Below are 19,705 nucleotides of genomic sequence, written 5' to 3'. Positions count from 1 at the left end.
ATTACAGCAGATTATCAGAAAATATGCAGCTGAACTCAGCACAAACAGCTCTGATGGCTGCAGAAGATGCAGTCTGAGAGAAGGAGATTTATTTCACTTCTACAGCCATTTATTTATGCTTTACATGCAGGTTTTATCATAATAACTCAGTGGCGGCTCCTGGCAGATTTCTCAGGGGGTCATCAGCTCTGCTCCAGCACCTTTTGTCTTTGTGCGCTCGTTGTTCCTGCTCCTTCTCACCCGGAGATCCTCCTACATTTTTATTAATGACTTTACAAATGCCCGTTTGTCACAGTTGATGAGGAATGCCGCTGTTGAAAGGAGTAATTAGCATTTGGGCCCCAAGCAGACCTCCACCGATTTGTAATCATTGAAGTTATTTTAGCCTTAAGGAGTTTCTTTTGTTTTGTGACTGAATGTTACAAATTTCCCCATAACTTAGAGCCTCCACCTATCCTTCAGAGACTTTAGGCATGTGTCCAGGATGGCGAGGGGAGAGACTCTCACACTCAGGGGCGCCTCAGGGCTCCAGGCTGGGACCTCACACTGACAGAAGGTAAAACACTTCAGTTTCTGCCTCAGAAAGAAAGCTCAAAGCTGCACCTCAACCACACCTTACAGCATCTCGTTGGGACGGGGAGGCCATGAGACGGGAAACTTTATCATTAACTAGGTGAATGTGATTTTATGATAAAGTTTTATCAACATTTCAATGAATCAAACAAAATCAGTTTTGTAAATGAGATCAGTTGAATTCAACTCAACAATACTCATTAATCCCTGAAGGTAAATTATATCCCTGCAGGATTAGTTATTATTAAAGATCAGCTGCTGTTACAGAGAACTTAATAAAATGTAATCAGCTGAAGTGTAGCAGAGAGGAAGGTGTGGTAGAAACCTTCAGAGGTCTCCATCAGTGGGTCGGGCTGTTGTTTCTGTAGCTTAGCAACAGCTCAGCTGATGATGTCACACACAGCGTCAGCAGGTAACTCAGGTGAACTCTGTCATCAGACAACATGGACAGAAACTCACAGCCAGCTATTCAACATCTGGGCTGCAGAGACGCTCCTTCTAAGCTTTCCAAGCTTATTTGAATCTAAGTTGTATAAATGTACTTCTAAAATACTACGAATTAGTTCAGTTTGTGTATTGTACAAAAATTGTAATGTACTTAGCCGCTTGTTCTGTATAATTTTTTTGCTTGGAATAAACTAAACTAAACTAACAAAACAAAACAAAACAAACAAAAAAAAAAGGAACAAAAACAGCCTGAAGCAGGTTTAAATGATCAGCATTTGAGTTTGAGGTACAATCCAATAAAGTATAAGGGTGTCGTGTGCACACTCTGCCAACGGGTGTTCTGGGTAAGTTGTGCAGCCGTCGGGGCAGAATAAGAAGAAGAAGAAGAGTTGTGGACTAAAACAACGTGAGCAGCGCGATTGAGAGCATCTGAGATTACAGCAGAATGTCTGTTGGGTAAATCTGCTCAGTACCTGATTGTGTGAGTAACTGAGCAGTTGTAGAAGCAACAAACAGATCAGTTCAGTTTCCTCGTGTTAAACGGTTCAATTCAAAGTAGCGTTAGCCTGTTTAGCTGCCTTTTCCCTCAGTGCAGCCATGACGTTTGGACTAAAATGCGTTCACACATCTGATTCCAACACAACAGACATTTGAAAGAGTTTCACAGTTTGAAGTTGAGCCTCGTGCCCTTTTAGTGTTGGAACAGCCTTAACTTTCAGCTTCAGTCATCAGCATCATACAGCTGTCTGGGAAGTACAGGGAACAACTCCAAACCTTTTTCAGACTGCGTTAAAGATTTCTGGGTCTTTGGGGAAGATGATAAGGGTCAACTTTCCCTCGTAACCAAACACACATTTTCTTCAAAAATATCTGTGTAGCAAGAACATGAAAAGCATGAGAAAAGTTAACATCTGACCTTTAATGAAATGCAGAACAATGAAATACAGACGAGTGTAAAGCTCGACTTCACATCAAACTGAAATGATATATTGCTTCTTCAGATGTTTACAGAAATACCCACAGCTGATGCAAAGCTACTTTGTGGATCTTAACTTTAAACAAAACAAATATGTTCAGTATAACAGAATAAACATGTTTCTACTTTCAAACAGACTGCATTTTGTTCTGTCCATCAACTCACTATTGATGCCATGTTTGCCTTGAACGTCGGGAGATCCGTCCCCAGTTAAAGCAATCCCAACAAATTATAAAGCACTTTCAATGGTTCTTCAAACATGTGCTCCCCACAGAACATTCAGAACTAAAGTCCTTACAAGAGAAGGTGGTAATCCACAAAGAAGATTTTTAATCTGAACAAAGGCAAGGCTTCTGATTGGTAGTTCCAGTTGCTGCTCCCAGGTGAATGTTTGCTTATCTGCCGTAAAAATTGTTGTTGATTTAAGCCAATCATTTCTCTGCAGTGTGACTACGTTGGTGTCTCTTTAGATGACCTAATCGAGTGAAAGCTGCCCCACACTGACCACAGCTGAAAGATCTCTCTCCTGTGTGAATACGTTGGTGTCCCTTTAGATGACCTAATTGAGTGAAAGCTGCCCCACACTGACCACAGATGAAAGGCTTCACTCCTGTGTGAATATGTTGGTGTGTCTTTAGATTAGATAAATCATTGAAAGCTGCCCCACACTGACCACAGCTGAAAGGCTTCTCACCTGTGTGAATACGTTGGTGTCTCTTTAGATGAGATAATTGAGTGAAAGCTGCCCCACACTGACCACAGCTGAAAGGTCTCTCTCCTGTGTGAATACGTTGGTGTGCCTTTAGATGAGATAATGTAGTGAAAGCTGCCCCACACTGACCACAACTGTAAGGCTTCTCTCCTGTGTGAATACGTTGGTGTGTCTTTAGATTAGATAATCTATTGAAAGCTGCCCCACACTGACCACAGCTGAAAGGTTTCTCTCCTGTGTGAATACGTTGGTGTGTCTTTAGACTAGATAATGTAGTGAAAGCTGCCCCACACTGACCACAGCTGAAAGGTTTCTCTCCTGTGTGAATACGTTGGTGTCTCTTTAGATTAGATAAATCAGTGAAAGCTGCCCCACACTGACCACAGCTGAAAGGTTTCTCTCCTGCGTGAATACGTTGGTGTGTCTTTAGACTAGATAATGTAGTGAAAGCTGCCCCACACTGACCACAGCTGAAAGGTTTCTCTCCTGTGTGAACACGTTGGTGTGTCTTTAGATTAGATAAATCATTGAAAGCTGCCCCACACTGACCACAGCTGTATGGCTTCTCTCCTGTGTGAATATGTTGGTGTCTCTTTAGATGAGATAATGTAGTGAAAGCTGCCCCACACTGGTCACAGATGAAAGGTTTCTCTCCTGTGTGAATACGTTGGTGTCTCTTTACACTACCTAATGCAGTGAAAGCTGCCCCACACTGACCACAGATGAAAGGTTTCTCTCCTGTGTGAATACGTTGGTGTTTCTTTAGATCAGATAATGCAATGAAAGCTGCCCCACACTGGTCACAGCTGTATGGCTTCTCTCCTGTATGAAGCCTCTGATAATACCTCAGATTTGATTGTTTGATAACTTTCCCACAGTCCTTACAGCAGTGCCATCTGGATCCCTCTTGGGCTCTACGTTTCTGCAATGACAGAGAGGAAGAAGACTTAGATCCTTTTGAAGTTCACACAAAAGATTTCTCTAAGCTAACCTACGCTAACCAACATATTCTAACTGGAGCTGGACAGACCGAGCCACACAGGTCTCAATATCTCAGATCAAACGTGAACGCTGAGGGTGCGTTTATAAGTGCCCTCAGCTATCAGCACTGTGCTCTGATGTGTTCTGCACACGTTCAGCTTTTTAAGCAGTAAACTCTGCAGCTCAGAGAGAGGAGATGAAACCAGGAAACACTTTGCTGTTTTTAACCAGGAAAAACACAAACTAAGCAAATGGTACATTTATTTGGTGACTCTAATATTGATATACTTGGAATATCTGAAAGTTGGTTGACACATTCATCATCATCTACAGCAACTAGCAGCATTCCAGGATATAATGTATTTAGAAAGGCTAGAGAAGCAGGGCGGGGTGGGGGAGTATTAATCTGTCAGAGAGAAGTTTCAACATGAACTAATAAGGTGGCCTAAAGACCTTAACGCTGAGTGTACTGGTCTAAATGCATCACTCTGCTCTGCAATGTCTTTTACTGCGATTTGTGTGGATCCACCTCAGCAAAGGATGTGTTTTATGATCATCTTCAGACAATCTTAAATCACTGAAACTCGAAGAAGGAAATCATCCTACTCGCTGATTTTAATATCAACTGGAACATCAAGTCAGGAAAAAAATTACAATTTGAGACAAATTATAAAAGGAGCGACAAGAATAACTAATACGTCAAATACAACAATTGATCTTATATTTACTAATAATCCTGAAAGAATCTCTAAGACTTTTAATCTATTATCTGGCCTGTCAGATCACAATTTTATCTTGTGCTCATGGAAAATTAAGAGGAAGCATTTAATGGCATCCACCAGAGGTCACCAGTTCTACTTCATACCCAAAAGCCAGCAACAATTCCTGAATGAGGAAATCCAAAATCTAGAAGGTCTAATATTCTGAAAAATAACGACATTAAGGCTCGCTTAGATAACAATAATAATAATAATAATAAATGTATTTGTATAGCACCTTTCACAGAAAATAAAATTCACAAAGTGTTTCACAATACGATGCAAGTCAACATTTCATATACACACATAAGAAAACACAGTAAATGCAGAAAAGCATGAGGCTACAGAGCAGATGGGCACTTTAAGAACAGATAAAAGGTATTTTATATAGGTGGGACTTCAGATTCTTTTTGAAAATGTCTAAAGAAGTTGCAGACCGTAGACAGAGAGGAAGAGAGTTCCAAAGAGTTTGAGCCACAACCTCAAAGGCACGATCACGCTTTGTCTTTAGACATGCTGCAGCTTGGGGATGTCGTCAGGAGACATGGCATCAGTTTTCACAGCTATGCTGATGATACACAGCTTTACATCGCCGTGTCTCCTGATGACCTAGAACCAGTTAACATTCTTTTAAACTGTATTTTAGATATAAAGTCATGGATGGCAGAGAATTTCTTACAGCTCAACCAGGGCAAGACTGAAGTTTTAATTATTGGTCCTGAAGACAAGAGAGAGATCATTTTACCCAAACTACAAAACTTTAAATCTTCTCAACATGTAAAAAAATCGGGGTGTTCTTTTTGACTCTGAGCTGGATTTTATCCAACATATTAGAAATGTAACAAAGACAGGATTTTATCATCTTAAAAATATTGCCAGAGTCCGCCCATTTCTCTCTTTTGCCAGCACGGAGGTGCTGATGCATGCTTTTATTTCTAGTAGAATAGATTATTGTAATGCCCTGCTTTCTGGTCTTCCCAAAAAAAGTATTCATTACCTACAATTAATACAGAATTCAGCTGCACGTGTGCTGACGAGGACCAGAGGGCGGGAACACATTACACCAGTTTTAAAATCGCTGCATTGGCTCCCCGTGCGTTTCAGGGTTGATTTTAAGGTTCTTTTAGTTGTTTATAAATGTCTTAATGGTCTTGGGCCTTCTTATCTATCTGATCTGCTTTTAAATTATGAGCCCTCGCGGACCCTGAGGTCCTCTGGTACCGGCCTTTTAGTTGTTCCTAAAGTTAGAACAAAAACTTATGGTGAGACGTCGTTCCACTATTATGGACCTCGTCTGTGGAACAGCCTGCCAGAGAACCTCAGGCTGCAGAGACTGTTGATGTTTTTAAAAAAAGGCTCAAGACCCACCTTTTTAGTTTAGCTTACAGCTGAATTTTATTTCATTAATTATTTCATTTATTATCTTCTATATATATATTGTTTGTTTGTTTTGTTTTATAGCAGCTGCAGTTGCTATAACTTTTACTGTCAGTTATTGTCAGCCCGGGAGGAAATCTGCTCGCACAGTCTCAGCGCACAAGAAAATCTATGCAGCTCATAAAATAAATTCACCATAAATGTATTAATTCATATCTAATACTTGACCTAATCTAATGTAATTAATTAGACCAATACTGTGTTTTTCTGTACCATTTTTCAATATAACGCAGTGAGTGACAGGTGTTCAGCCAATGATACGGCTTACTTGCGCTATGCAGCCAATCAGAGCATTGATGGTGCTTGCATATGTGCCCTGCCCATACGCGCCGTGCAGGTTAGCTAGCTAACAGTGAGACGCAACCCCTTATCATGGCGAAACGAACGGGCAGCGCCAGCGACACATCCACTCACCGAGCCAAAGTAAAAAAGAAATGCGGTTCTTTTAGGATGGAATGGCTGTCTGAGTGCAAACAGAAGAACAAGCGCTGAAACTGGGTCAGATTTTTTCTTTTTCGAGTGAGAAAGGTCTACTCTGCAAAACCAGGCTGCAAGCATGACTCTCACATATAACAGATAACATACTACACATCTCATGAACAACAAGATATTTGTCTTTTTCATTTTAAGTAGGCCAAATCGCTTTTATTAAAAGTAAACTAATGGAAACTGCTGCTGTGATTTGATTCTTTTAATAAGCCATGTAACTGGCTATGATCCAGGGTTTTGAACAGGTGTGATACAGGTGTGTGGCCACAGCGTGCACATCTGATGCTGCTCACAGTGCTCCTCAGTGTGCTCAGGGAGCTGGTGTGTTTGCCCAGACACATGAAAAGTTAGAGGGAAGGCAGCTAAGTATGATGGAGTATCCCTCACTACTTTTGCCTCCCTTCATATCAATGCTAACAGCCACCTAGCGATAGCCGCAGCTGTTACGGTGTTTGCTGCTCGGAAGCAGGGGAGTGCTCGGGCTGCACTTCGGTCTGCACGGTTTACACAGCAGGCAGTGATACGAAGGGAGAGAAAATAGGGCCAAGCGATGTGAGCTGTGACTTTTTCTGGAGGGAGGGTTTTGTGATGCAAATGTATTACTCTTTGGAACGCATATTGTTTTGAGAAGCAAAACGCTTTATTTTCGGGACCTTAGCAAACTAGCCGGACTACCTTCATCAACACCAAAACGAGGCTGGAACTCTGCTCACAGGACGCAGCAGGGGGTAAGAAGATGTTCAGAAATGATGTTGCTGATATGGGATGTTACACAGCTTCATGTCAAAAGAGGCGAACTGTCCCTTTAACTTTGATGTGAATCTTTCTAAAGATTTTCTGTTTGTTTGTTCTTTAGTTTTTTTGTCATGGTGTATTGTCTGTATGTTTTTATGATACCTGCCTGAGGACAACGGATGAAATTTAGCAGCTGTGCTAACTCCGGCATATTTACATGGATGCTTTGCTGATATGTTGATTAATGTGCAGAGTCCTAACCAAATAAATAAGAAATAAAATAAAAACCTCCTCCACACTGACCTGTGGCCCGGTGGACCCAGAGGATGAGCCGGCTCGTTTCCTGGTGGAGGGGTTCTGCTCCTGGTTCTGCTCCTGGTTCTGCTCCTGGTTCTGCTCCTGGTTCTGCTCCTGGTTCAGCTCCTGGTTCTGCCCCAGGTTCTGCCCCAGGTTCTGCTCCAGGTTCTGCTCCAGGTTCTGCTCCAGGTTCTGCTCCTGGTTCTGCTCCTGGTTCTGCTCCTGGTTCTGCTCCTGCTTCAGCTCCTGCTTCATTTCCTGGTTCTGCTCCTGGTTCTGCTCCTGGTTCTGCTCCTGGTTCTGCTCCTGGTTCTGCTCCTGGTTCTGCTCCTGGTTCTGCTCCTGCTTCAGCACCTGGTTCAGAACCTGGTTCTGCTCCTGGTTCAGCTCCTGCTTCAGCTCCAACTTCAGCACCTGGTTCAGCTCCTGGTTCTGCTCCTGGTTCTGCTCCTGGTTCAGCTCCTGGTTCAGCTCCTGGTTCAGCTCCTGCTTCAGCTCCTGGTTCTGCTCCTGGTTCTGCTCCATTCTGGTCCGACTGATGGACTCTGCAACTGTCAGCACATACGATAAGATCCAGCTGTGGCGTGCAGCGTGTTAAACCACACCCACTTTTCTTCTTCTCTTGATAACCTTTCTGCAGTTTTTAACCATCCAGTCACATTCCATTTAACTCATTACTGTGCTTTTTATTTAAATCCCTGTGAACTGTAAAATGCTTCTTTAAAGACCCACTAAGGTCACAGTTCAAAATATTTGTAGCTTTTTGATCAAATTCAGAAAAAAATGTAATAATAACTTTGAAGTGAAATGTTGACCCAAATGTCAATTATTCTTGGCAATGGAGTACATGGACATACTGATAGTACCACTGAGTCCTTCCTGAACAAAGAACCAATAGATTTTACTGTACAATTTTGAAGCTAAGGTCCTTCAAAAACCTCACATATCATGATTTCTAAACGACAAAAACTGGAATATGCAAGATGTTTGAAGTGAAATTCTGATCCAAACGTTAATTAATATTTGCTATATATAGCCTATATATAGAGAGAGAGAAAGAGAGAGAGAGAGAGAGAGAGAGAGAGAGAGAGAAAGCCTGCTGTAACTCGCTCATCTGGCAGTGCATTTACGATGGTCAAGCTAGCCGCCATTCCCAGCCGCCACTCTTTCACACGTCGTTTAGGTTAGAACTAATAACGTTGTGTGTGTCGCGCCGTTTAAAACCGTAGTGGTAGAGAATATGAGCGCATGTGAAAGTTAAGTGGCGGATGAACGAGTGGCGGCTCACTTGACCGCAGTCTGTAACTGTTAGCATTAGCTTTAGCGTTAGCAGGCCGGGCTAACTGTGAATAGCAGCCAGGTTATCTGAACTTTTTACTCTCTGCTGCATGTTCTGACTGCCCGTGTCCAGCAGCAGGAATCAAACCAATGACACAGAGCACTCTGAAGACATTTCTGCTAACGTCTGACCGCTAAATTCATTCTTTTCTGGACTCACCTGCAAGCAGCTTTCTGTTGCTATGCTACCAGATGTTCCGAGATGAGCCGAGATGAGCCGAGATGAGTCGAGGCTTCGCAGTGTGTGTCGGGTAATGGGCCGTTTCTCAATGTGCGTATTTGTCTGTAGTGATGTTTCCAACAGGGTATTGACTCTGAAGCGCGTGTCCAGTAACTTCGGATGTATTTTGTGAAGCTCGTACCGAGGCGCGTGCCGATGACTATGTGGTGACGTCAGAGGCCTTTCGAACCGGCCGTACCATGTGACCGGTTTAGGAGGGTTTTTTCAGTAAAATGTATTGTTCTATGTAAATGTACAAAAAGCATGGCATACAAAACATTGTACAGATATCTGTAGTGTTGAGCTGACTGTAGAAATATCAACATAATCAACATGTTATTCTGTGTATGATTAAGTTGAAAAATGAAGAAATAATACATTATACATATAAGATAAAACACATTAGACAGAAACTATTTATCAGAAAAAAATACATCTATATCTACATCTATCTCACAAGAAATTAATATATATAGTGTATATATATATATATATATATATATATATATATACACTAATGGATTTTATATTTAATTCCTTTGAAGATATGATAAATAAATATATCCATGATACCCCATAGTGATGCTGACATGATTCTGTTGGACTTAAATGATGCACTAACTGAAGGTTAATCTGACTGATGAAAGTCTCTTGGGAACAAAGAGGGAACAGGATGAGACCAAGAGGCTTCAGCTGAAGATGGTGTCATAAGTCTCCCACTAAGAATCTGTGGGGAAAACAGTGAGAACAATAAATATGTAGTTCCACCATCCTGTCCTCACACCACACTGCTAAGATTCCAATAAATGTCAGTCTGCTGTAGTTCCCCTACAATCCAGCAGAGGGTGCTGTGACTAAGAGGAGCTGAATAAGTGGAATCTGTGAGATGCAGTTTGATCTAAGAAGCAGATGATGTTCTGGTAGAAGAGACATATATATATATATATATATATATATATACAAATATATATATATATAAAAATATATATATATATAAAAATATATACATATATATTGAAGACATTTGAGCGTGTGTTGCTGCTCAACATCCTGAAACCCCAGGTTCACCAAGCACTGGACCCCTTACAATTTGCCTACCAGGAGAATGTGGGAGTAGAGGATGCCATCCTGTACCTGCTGCACAGAGTGCATTCTCACCTGGATAAAGGAGGCAGTGCTGTGAGAATCATGTTTTGTGATTTTTCCAGCGCCTTCAACACGATCCAGCCACTCCTGTTGAGAGACAAACTGCTGCAGATGGAAGTGGAGACAGGGCTGGTGACCTGGATTACTGACTACCTCACAGGACGGCCCCAGTTCGTCAGACTGGGTGACCTCACATCAGAGACTGTGGTCAGTAGCACTGGAGCTCCACAAGGAACGGTGCTCTCCCCGGTGTTGTTCACCCTGTACACCACTGACTTCACCTACAACTCAGAGACCTGCCCCATGCAAAAGTTCTCGGATGACACCGCCATTGTTGCATGCATTAAGGATGGGCAGGAGGGGGAGTACAGGGGACTGGTGGAGAACTTTGCCAGATGGTGCAGGACCAACCAGCTGCAGCTGAACACCACCAAAACAAAGGAAATGGTGGTTGACCTCAGGCGAACCACCCCGCCCCTGGTGCCTGTCTCTATCGAGGGGGAGACGGTGGAGACAGTCTGCACATACAAGTACCTATGGGTACTTCTGGACAATAAACTGGACTGGTCTGCAAACTCACACGCACTCTACAAGAAGGGTCAGAGCAGGCTCTACTTTCTGAGGAAGCTGAGATGTCTGCAACAGACTCCTGCTGATGTTCTACCAGTCGGTCATGGCCAGTGTGCTCTCCTATGCTGTGACATGCTGGAGGGGTAGCATTAGGAAGAGAGATGCTGGACGCCTGGACAGGTTGGTGAGGAAGGCTGGGTCTGTTGTAGGCACAGATCTGTGAGATCTGCCTTTTGATGAATGTATGGAGTGTCATATGGCTGTTATATGTGCAATGTAGTGTATAGTGCCTTGTTTACATGTTTATATGCTACTGGACACCTTAATTTCCTTCGGGATTAATAAATAGTACTCCACTCTCTCTCTCTACTCTCTATATAGTGTATGTATATACACACATATCCAACAGAATAATTTTTGCTAGTTTTATGTACATTCATGTGCAGGCGTCCACACGCATATAGTCAAAGAGGTTATTGCTGCTCAGCACACAAAGCTGAAAATGAAGCTTCTCTTCAGAGTGAACCAAGGCCAAAATGATTCAACAAAACAAACTAGATCTTAAAGCTTTGGGGCTAGTGGTGCTCACGGTGTGGTACACACTATTTTGTAGGAAATATTTCATTTCTTCCTAAAAGCTCTCCATAGCTGCTGCCGATCACCGAAAGACCGAGAAAAAAACTCTCCTAGTTACGGTTACTATGGCTACTACAGCCAATCACAATGTACTCCCCTTCAAGCCCACAGCCATATGCTGTGACGTAATCAGCAGGCGACGGAAGCCGAGCCGATTCGACCAAACAATGCGTTCTGCGCCTCGGAACATCTGGTAGCATAGCAACAGAAAGCTGCATGCAGGTGAGTCCAGAAAAGAATGAATTTAGCGGTCAGACGTTAGCAGAAATGTCTTCAGAGTGCTCTGTGTCATTGGTTTGATTCCTGCTGCTGGACACGGGCAGTCAGAACATGCAGCAGAGAGTAAAAAGTTCAGATAACCTGGCTGCTATTCACAGTTAGCCCGGCCTGCTAACGCTAACGCTTGATAGAAGTGTGCAGCCAAAACATGTGATTTGATGTGTTTAACGTACACAATATGCCATATTTCATGATTAGATGTTAAAATGGGACTTAATTCTGCTCAATATAAATCCTTTAATGACATGAAGAGTTTAAGTTGTGTGAAGAGGAGTCATAGTATTATTAGAAAGACTTGTGGGTGATCCAGGAAAGTATCACAGGAGCAGTAGAAATCCAGTTCTCCTCAGTATCAGTGTGTGATTTCTCAGATTTACACTCAGAAGCCCATTAAAAGACAGTCTGACTGTCCTCTTCAGAAGTGTCTCATGAAAGCTTGTAGTAAAATGATTTAAGTTGATGGTGTTCCACTGACTCAGATGAGATTTATGGGATATTGCACACAGTGGCTGTCGGTCTACAGAGTTATTATTACATTTTTTTTCTGAATTTGATCAAAAAGCTACAAATATTTTGAACTGTGACCTTAGTGGGTCTTTAAAGAAGCATTTTAAGTTTAAAGTTTAAAGTTCTTTGAACCCAGTCCTTTTTTCCTGTCATGTACTAATAACACATACATGCATAGTTTTTAAACAAACAGCAACCAACAAGCATCCAGATGCTGATACTGTGCAAGGTGTGGCGTCAGAGGAGTAGCCTTCCAGCGCATCCCACGTCCTGCACAACCAAAATATTACAATTACCATTCATTTCCACTAAGTTATGCAAGCAATTTAGGTGTATTGGTGCATCAATAACAATGACCTTGTTTGGTCTCTCCTTGTTTTGTGGTCTGGCCTGGTTCTGGTGTTGACTCTCCCAAGTCATCTTCTGAGCTATCAGCCTCAATCTCTTGAGTTTGGCAGCGTCGTCTGTGTGTGCGGGAGGAACCTGTACCTGACTCTGTCCCTGAACATGAACCTGTCAACAAGTGTTGTACATAAGCTTTCTGTAATTCCAGCTCTTTGGACCTAACTGCATAAAACAACCACATGTGTAGTGGATCTCGGCTAACCGTTATCTACACTACGGAGACGTTTACGTCCTCTGCTGTGGTTGGTGGGTTCAGGAATGGGAGCCTCATCTTCACTACTGTCCCCCTCGTCCTCACTGCTGCTTTGCTCCTGTGGTGATGGCTGGTAATTCTCATCCAGGAGTGGATCATCATTTTCAAAGTCCAAATCTGAGTTGTCTCCATCAATTAACCCAAGTAGCTCCAATGGTCTTTGCACAGGAAACGCTCTGGAAACATAAACATGACAAAATCAAATGCATATCAATTATAATCAAGTATGAAAGCAGTTATGCACATGTATTTATTATTTAATTGGACAGTGTAGGCCTACAGATTTCTAGCTGCACCAAAGTTAGCTGTAAGCTAATTTACATGTTCGCATTTTTACATTTTACCAACATTTTCAACCCAGCTAACTGATGTATTGGTTATGCATTCAGTGATTCAATGGTTATTTATTAAATTGGAAAGATGTATAGGTTTTTAGCTGCATCAGAGTTAGCTTTTTTCTCATTTTACATGTGTGCATGTTCACTAGCGTATTACATAGTAAACATTAGTTTTGAGGAGCTTCAGTCCATAAATACACATGTGTGTACTTCAAGTTCAGCAACAAAGAAATTACTTATTTTTAAATGATTTTTTTCAAATTTGAATGGCACGACAAAAGTACAATGCTTTTATCAATGTCTAAATCAGAATAAGTCTTAAAATGTGTTAAAAGTTCTCACCAGGTCGACGTTTGTGCATGGAGCTGCCACCGGCATCTTCCCTTGTGTTTGCCGCCATTTTGGATTTTTACCGTAATGTGTTAGACTCTTCCGACACCACAAGATGGCAGTATAGATACCTATGTAGTATCCAAAACATGCCCTAACTAAGCAGTTTACACAATTGTGGACATAAGAACTAAAAAGTGCTGTCCACGCATGTGGCCGCTAGGCCCCAGGAGGGGCGAGACACTACAGGTGAATAGGGTAATATTTTAAAATAATAGATATCACCATGAAACTTCCTCAGTTGATTACTTATACAAGTATGAAAAAAATTTTTTTACAAGTTTTAGACATTTGTGTGCTTAATTCTGCAAATTAGGCATTATCACATTAAATACTTGCATGTATTTCCGAAAGATAGATCTGAACATATGATAAAGCCAGGTGCAAAATTATTTTTTCATTTTGTTTACACACAAAATGAAAAAAAAAAAAAATAGAGGGATTTCGGGATATCTGCTTTCATTTCCTAGGAAATCAAAATATACTGTCCATAGTCTAAAAAAACATCGATTTTTGCCATTCTCTTTCATTATAATGTCACATAAATCAGGCCAGGAATGATTTATCAACAAATCCTTCTGTAAATACCTTCAGAATACTGCTAAGTGTATAACTGGAAAGTTTGGTGTTAGTAGGTGCTCCATAGGCTGAGATATTGATACTGAAGAAATACGAAAAAACAGATTTTGAGAAAACGGCATTTAAAGATTTAAATAGGGGAATTCAATACATTTGTATTTGCTCTAAAACAGAGTAAATGCTCAGGCCCTTAGTAATACTAATATTGAATAAAATAATCATAATCATAAATAATACAAGCTCAAACCAATAAAAGATGGCATATCAATTCATTGAGACGTGCAACATGTATGACTTATGACGGTGCCACTGCTGTGTCGCACAGGCACCGTCATTAACTCCGTCATTTTCTTTTATTGCATCTTGCAAAGCTCAATTGTTGCTTTCTCTTCCGTAAAAGTTGCGGTGTTACGGGGCATTTTCGGAGATTCAGCGAAAGCTAAACACAGAAGTGTCAGAGTCCACCACGTGATGCGTCTGAGCCAATCACGTTAGCAGAAACGAGCAGCAGCCAATGAGATTCTGTCATTAGCTGTAAGTCCGCCTTTAGACATCCACGATTGGTTACTGATAGAAAGGAAGTGCCGTTATTTGGGTGACATATCATTGTGCAGGAGACTCAGAGCTTTCCAACGATACCGGTCATGACAGACTTCAGTAAATAGACGAAGCTCGGCATGGCACGTTGGAATGCTAACTTTTTGGTCAATTCGGGGGAAACGTACTGCCACGAGTAAACAAAATGTAATAAAATAAACATTTTAATTTATGTTTTCAACGTTTTCTTTATAGCAGGTCTAAAGAACACATCTGAAAAATCACTACTTTTGCCTGCCGTGTCTCGCCTTAATGGAATGTGACTGGATGGTTAAAAACTGCAGAAAGGTTATCAAGAGAAGAAGAAAAGTGGGTGTGGTTTAACACGCTGCACGCCACAGCTGGATCTTATCGTATGTGCTGACAGTTGCAGAGTCCATCAGTCGGACCAGAATGGAGCAGAACCAGGATCTGAAGCAGGAGCTGAACCTGGAGCTGAACCAGGAGCAGAACCAGGAGCTGAAGCAGGAGCTGAAGCAGGAGCTGAAAAAGGAGCTGAACCAGGAGCAGAACCAGGATCTGAAGCAGGAGCAGAACCAGGAGCAGAACCAGGAGCTTAACCTGGAGCTGAAGCAGGAGCTGAAGCAGGAGCAGAACCAGGAGCAGAACCAGGAGCAGAACCAGGAGCAGAACCAGGAGCTGAAGCAGGAGCTGAACCTGGAGCTGAACCTGGAGCTGAACCTGGAGCTGAACCTGGAGCAGAACCAGGAGCTGAACCAGGAGCTGAAGCAGGAGCTGAAGCAGGAGCAGAAGCAGGAGCAGAAGCAGGAGCTGAACCAGGAACTGAACCAGGAACTGAAGCAGGAGCAGAACCAGGAGCAGAACCAGGAGCAGAACCAGGAGCAGAACCAGGAACTGAACCAGGAGCTGAAGCAGGAACTGAACCAGGAGCTGAACCAGGAGCTGAACCCCTCCACCAGGAACAGAGCCGGCTCATCCTCTGGGTCCACCGGGCCACAGGTCAGTGTGGAGGAGGTTTTTATTTTATTTCTTATTTATTGGGTTAGGACTCTGCACATTAACAACATATCAGCAAAGCATCCATGTAAATATGCCGGAGTTAGCACAGCTGCTAAATTTCATCCGTTGTCCTCAGGCAGATATCATAAAAACATACAGACAATACACCATGACAAAAAAACTAAAGAACAAAGAAACAGAAAATCTTTAGAAAGATTCACATCAAAGTTAAGAGTCCGTACACAAAAGGGAAAAGACGGAGAGGTGACCCATGAGAGCAGCTCTGGCTGTTTGCAACCACTGTTTAAGGCTCTTTTTAAAGGTGGTGGAATTGTCCCAGTTTCTAACACGAGTTGGCAGTGTGTTCCAGCACTGTTCCTCTGATGGACTCCACCATTTGGCCAAACTTAGTCCTGCATCATTGCACATCAGTCTCCTCTAGTGCTCTGGGGCCTCATGTACAAAGGGTGCGTACGCACCTTTTCACGTCAACGACCAGATGTATCAAGAACGAAAAGATCGTAGAAATGTGCGGTGCCTCACACCAACTTCAGGGCTGGCGTACGCACTTTTCTACAGCTGTTGATTCTTTGGCGACACTTAGACGTGATGTTGGGAAACTGTTATAACAAATAAATGTGAAAACAAGTAGTCCTCAGGCAGTGATGCAGGGTTCTAGCTAGGATGAAATTATAGCGTAGTGGTGTAGGCGAGGGAATGAAGCGACCAAGCCGGGGGGGGATGGTGCGGAGATTTAGGAAATTTAAGGTAAAAATTGTCCATTTTAGGGGTACCCAAAGGGAGAAATTGTATTTTAAAAACAATAAAGTCTTAATGGGAGATGTTCCCATTTCTACAAGAAAGGACAGAGCAGACTGTACTTCTTGAGGAAGCTAAGGTCCTTCAAGGTTTGCAACAAGATGTTGCAGATCTTCTACAAGTCTGTTGTTGAGAGCGTCATTTCCTCTGGCGTCATCTGTTGGGGCAGCAGCATCAGAACCAGGGACCTAAAAAGACTCAACAACCTGATAAGGAAGGCTGGTTCTGTTCTGGGGACGACTGTGGAACCTCTGGAGACAATAATGCGAAGAAGGATTTTGCATAAAATCAAGAGAATTATGGACAACCCTGAACACCCTCTCCATGAGACTGTTATCGGAAAACAGAGTCTCTTCAGTCAAAGGCTTCTTCAGTTTGGATGCAAAACGGACCGCTACAGGAAATCATTCCTGCCCACAGCCATCAGCATCTATAATAACTCCTTGATTTAATTGAGTTACATCAACATTTAATTTCCCTCTGGGATAAATAAAGTATTTTTGAATTGAATTGAATTTGTTCCCATCTTTGCTTTTGGCAGTGTGTTACCTTCATAACGGACCTTGTCAGAAGTCATTAAAACTCCGACATAACCAGGAATAGAGATTAAAAAAAAAATGTTTATTAAAGTTACACACTTTTCAGTTATCCTGATGACAGACAAACAAACAGACAGACAGACAGACAAACCAACGCAACCAAAAACATAACCTCCTTGACAGAGGTAAAAACGCAGGCAACGCGACCAACATATTGTATGTAAGAAGCTTTGAAAAAGCACAGCAACCTTGACCGTTTTTGCTTACTTCAAATAGGGACGGGTTAAAATAGGCTACAGCTATTCTAACATGATTTCTGCCGAATCCCCTTACGTGTGCGCTTCTGCATGTGTGAGTAACCATGACTCACAAACCAGACTTTGCAAATGCTGCAATTCGAAGAGAGCGTGTGTGAACATGATGGCGACTGGCTCATCAGCCGCTTTAGGTTCCCGAGGGAAATCCTCCTGGAACTGTGCGCAGAGCTGCGCCCGGCGTTGGAGCAACACAGCGAGGAGTTAGTTCAAATTTTAAGATGGGGAGATAACTAATTATGGGTGCCAATGCCAAAGGCATTAGACACACATATTTAATCTGTTGCCAGACTTTTATTATTCTCCCGTTTCCGTTCTAAAGTTCGGCGCGCTTCTAGTCTAGCAGTGACGGTCTGACCGGTCTAAAAAGCATCGATCGGGAATGGTGTGCTATTAAGTTTGGCTCTCATTCGTCGAAAGGAATTCCGGCCAAATGGGAAAAAGTGGGAAAATTGTGGATGGGAAAATCATTGAAAAGCACTTAACGAGTACTATGTGCTATTTTAGAGGTCTTATAACTGAGCCATAAAGCATAACAGACCTCATTCAAAGTTCATGTGACAGGAGACTCTCGGCTTTAACTGAACCAAAGGGTTTGTTGATACATTATACAGCTTTGACACAACGCCAGTTTCCGTTTTAGGAAGACTACGTCTCAGCTGAGGTGCTTCTCCCACTCTGTTTCTCACTCTGAATTTAATACTGCACCAATTCCTCAAACAAATGTCTCTCATGTCCAAAATATCTGCCCAATCTGGACAAATTTTACTTCAAAAAGTAGGCATTTTTGTCCTCTTTCACACAAAGTCACACTCATTGAGCTTTGCCACACAGATTTATCACAAATCGCCTCTGAGCGCAGAGAGTCGGCCCTCCAGCTGACATTCCGCCCATTATAAACGCCTACAATTAGAAAATTCAGGCGTAAAATGATTTTAAAACTGCCATAAAAAACGAGCCACAGATAGTAGCTGAATGAAAATTACACCGCTGGCTTCTGTCGTCTCCTGGGGCGCTGACGGTTCAAGAATTATTCGGATACAACTTTTACTTTTCGAACAGCGACCGTTTGTTCGAGACAGTCGAGTGCAGTCAAAATTATTAGTGCAATTTTAAGAAACCATAGTGTGCGTACATGTCAAGATTGATGCCCTGTTATAACAGCTTCATGTTATAAATCTGATCTGCTTTTGTCCTTTAAACTGATAGATAAGGGAAGTTTGAAATTACCCACAGTGCAATGGGAAAATGCATTGAAAGCACTTAACGAGCCAAAAACTGCCCTATTTTGGAGGCCTCACAACTCAGCCATACAACATCACAGAGACCTCATTCAAAGTTTGTGACAGTAGACTCAACTTTATATTTTACGATACAACAATACAACGACTCAACTTTACTATTTTTTTTAGTTTAGTTTAATATTATTAATTTTGTTCCATATTAGCTTTTAATCACCATTTGCCCCATTTATGGCCTCAATATAGAATCTGCTTTCACCTTACGGGTCATCCTTAAGACTTTATCTCTATCTTTCATTCATTTTATAATTTCATTGTTCAACCAGGGCAGATTATTTTTATGTTGCTTGGATTTACCTTTTTTTTTTGTGAATCGTTATAATATCATTGGCTTCTTTAATAAAGTTATCTGAGCGAGCCTCAATGTCGTTATTTTCCAGAATATTAGACCTTCTAGATTTTGGATTTCCTCATTCAAGAATTGTTGCTGGCTTTTGGGTATGAAGTAGAACTGGTGACCTCTGGATGCCATTAAATGCTTCCTCTTAATTTCCCATGAGCACAAGATAAAATTGTGATCTGACAGGCCTGATAATAGATTCAAACTCTTAGAGATTCTTTCAGGATTATTATTAAATATTAGATCAATTGTTGTATTTTACGCATTCGTTATTCTTGTCGCTCCTTTTATAATTTGTCTCAAATTGTACTCATCCATCAGCTGTTTAATATTTTTCCTGACTTGATGTTCCAGTTGATATTAAAATCAGCGAGTAGGATGATTTCCTTCTTCGAATAGTGATTTAAGATTGTCTGAAGATGATCATAAAACACATCCTTTGCTGAGGTGGATCCACACAAATCACAGTAAAAGACATTGCAGAGCAGAGTGATGCATTTAGACCAGTACACTCAGCGTTAACGTCTTTAGGCCACCTTATTAGTTCATGTTGAAACTTCTCTCTGACATAGATTAATACTCCCCCACCTCGCCCTGCTTCTCTAGCCTTTCTAAATACATTATATCCTGGAATGCTACTAGCTGCTGTAGATGATGATGAATGTGTCAACCAACTTTCACATATTCCAAGAATATCAATATTAGAGTCACTTAATAAATGTTCCATTAGCTCAGTTTGTGTTTTTCCTGGTTTAAAAACAGCAAAGTG

General features: G+C 41.8%; 2 protein-coding genes across 2 annotated transcripts in view; both read right to left on the bottom strand.

The window, feature by feature from the left end:
• The window catches only part of LOC142368943 (uncharacterized), a 145,276-nt gene extending 136,139 nt beyond the window's left edge, over positions 1–9,137 (bottom strand). The window contains exon 1 of the mRNA XM_075451161.1: positions 8,904–9,137. The gene's annotated coding sequence lies outside the window, so the exon portion shown is untranslated. The remainder of the gene's footprint in view (positions 1–8,903) is intronic.
• On the bottom strand, positions 2,207–10,115 carry LOC142369411 (uncharacterized). Its single transcript, XM_075451776.1, has 2 exons — positions 10,062–10,115; positions 2,207–3,630 (listed from the first exon to the last, which is right to left on the bottom strand). Exons 1-2 carry the CDS (start codon positions 10,113–10,115, stop codon positions 2,428–2,430), a joined length of 1,257 nt encoding a protein of 418 aa, XP_075307891.1. The 3' UTR covers positions 2,207–2,427.
• Between the last annotated feature and the right edge of the window lie 9,590 nt (positions 10,116–19,705).

Source organism: Odontesthes bonariensis, chromosome 19 (genome assembly GCF_027942865.1).
Source record: "Odontesthes bonariensis isolate fOdoBon6 chromosome 19, fOdoBon6.hap1, whole genome shotgun sequence".
In the NCBI taxonomy this organism is placed as follows: domain Eukaryota; kingdom Metazoa; phylum Chordata; class Actinopteri; order Atheriniformes; family Atherinopsidae; genus Odontesthes; species Odontesthes bonariensis.
Note: the sequence above shows the minus strand (reverse complement) of the source record. Positions and strands in the feature narration are given on the sequence as shown.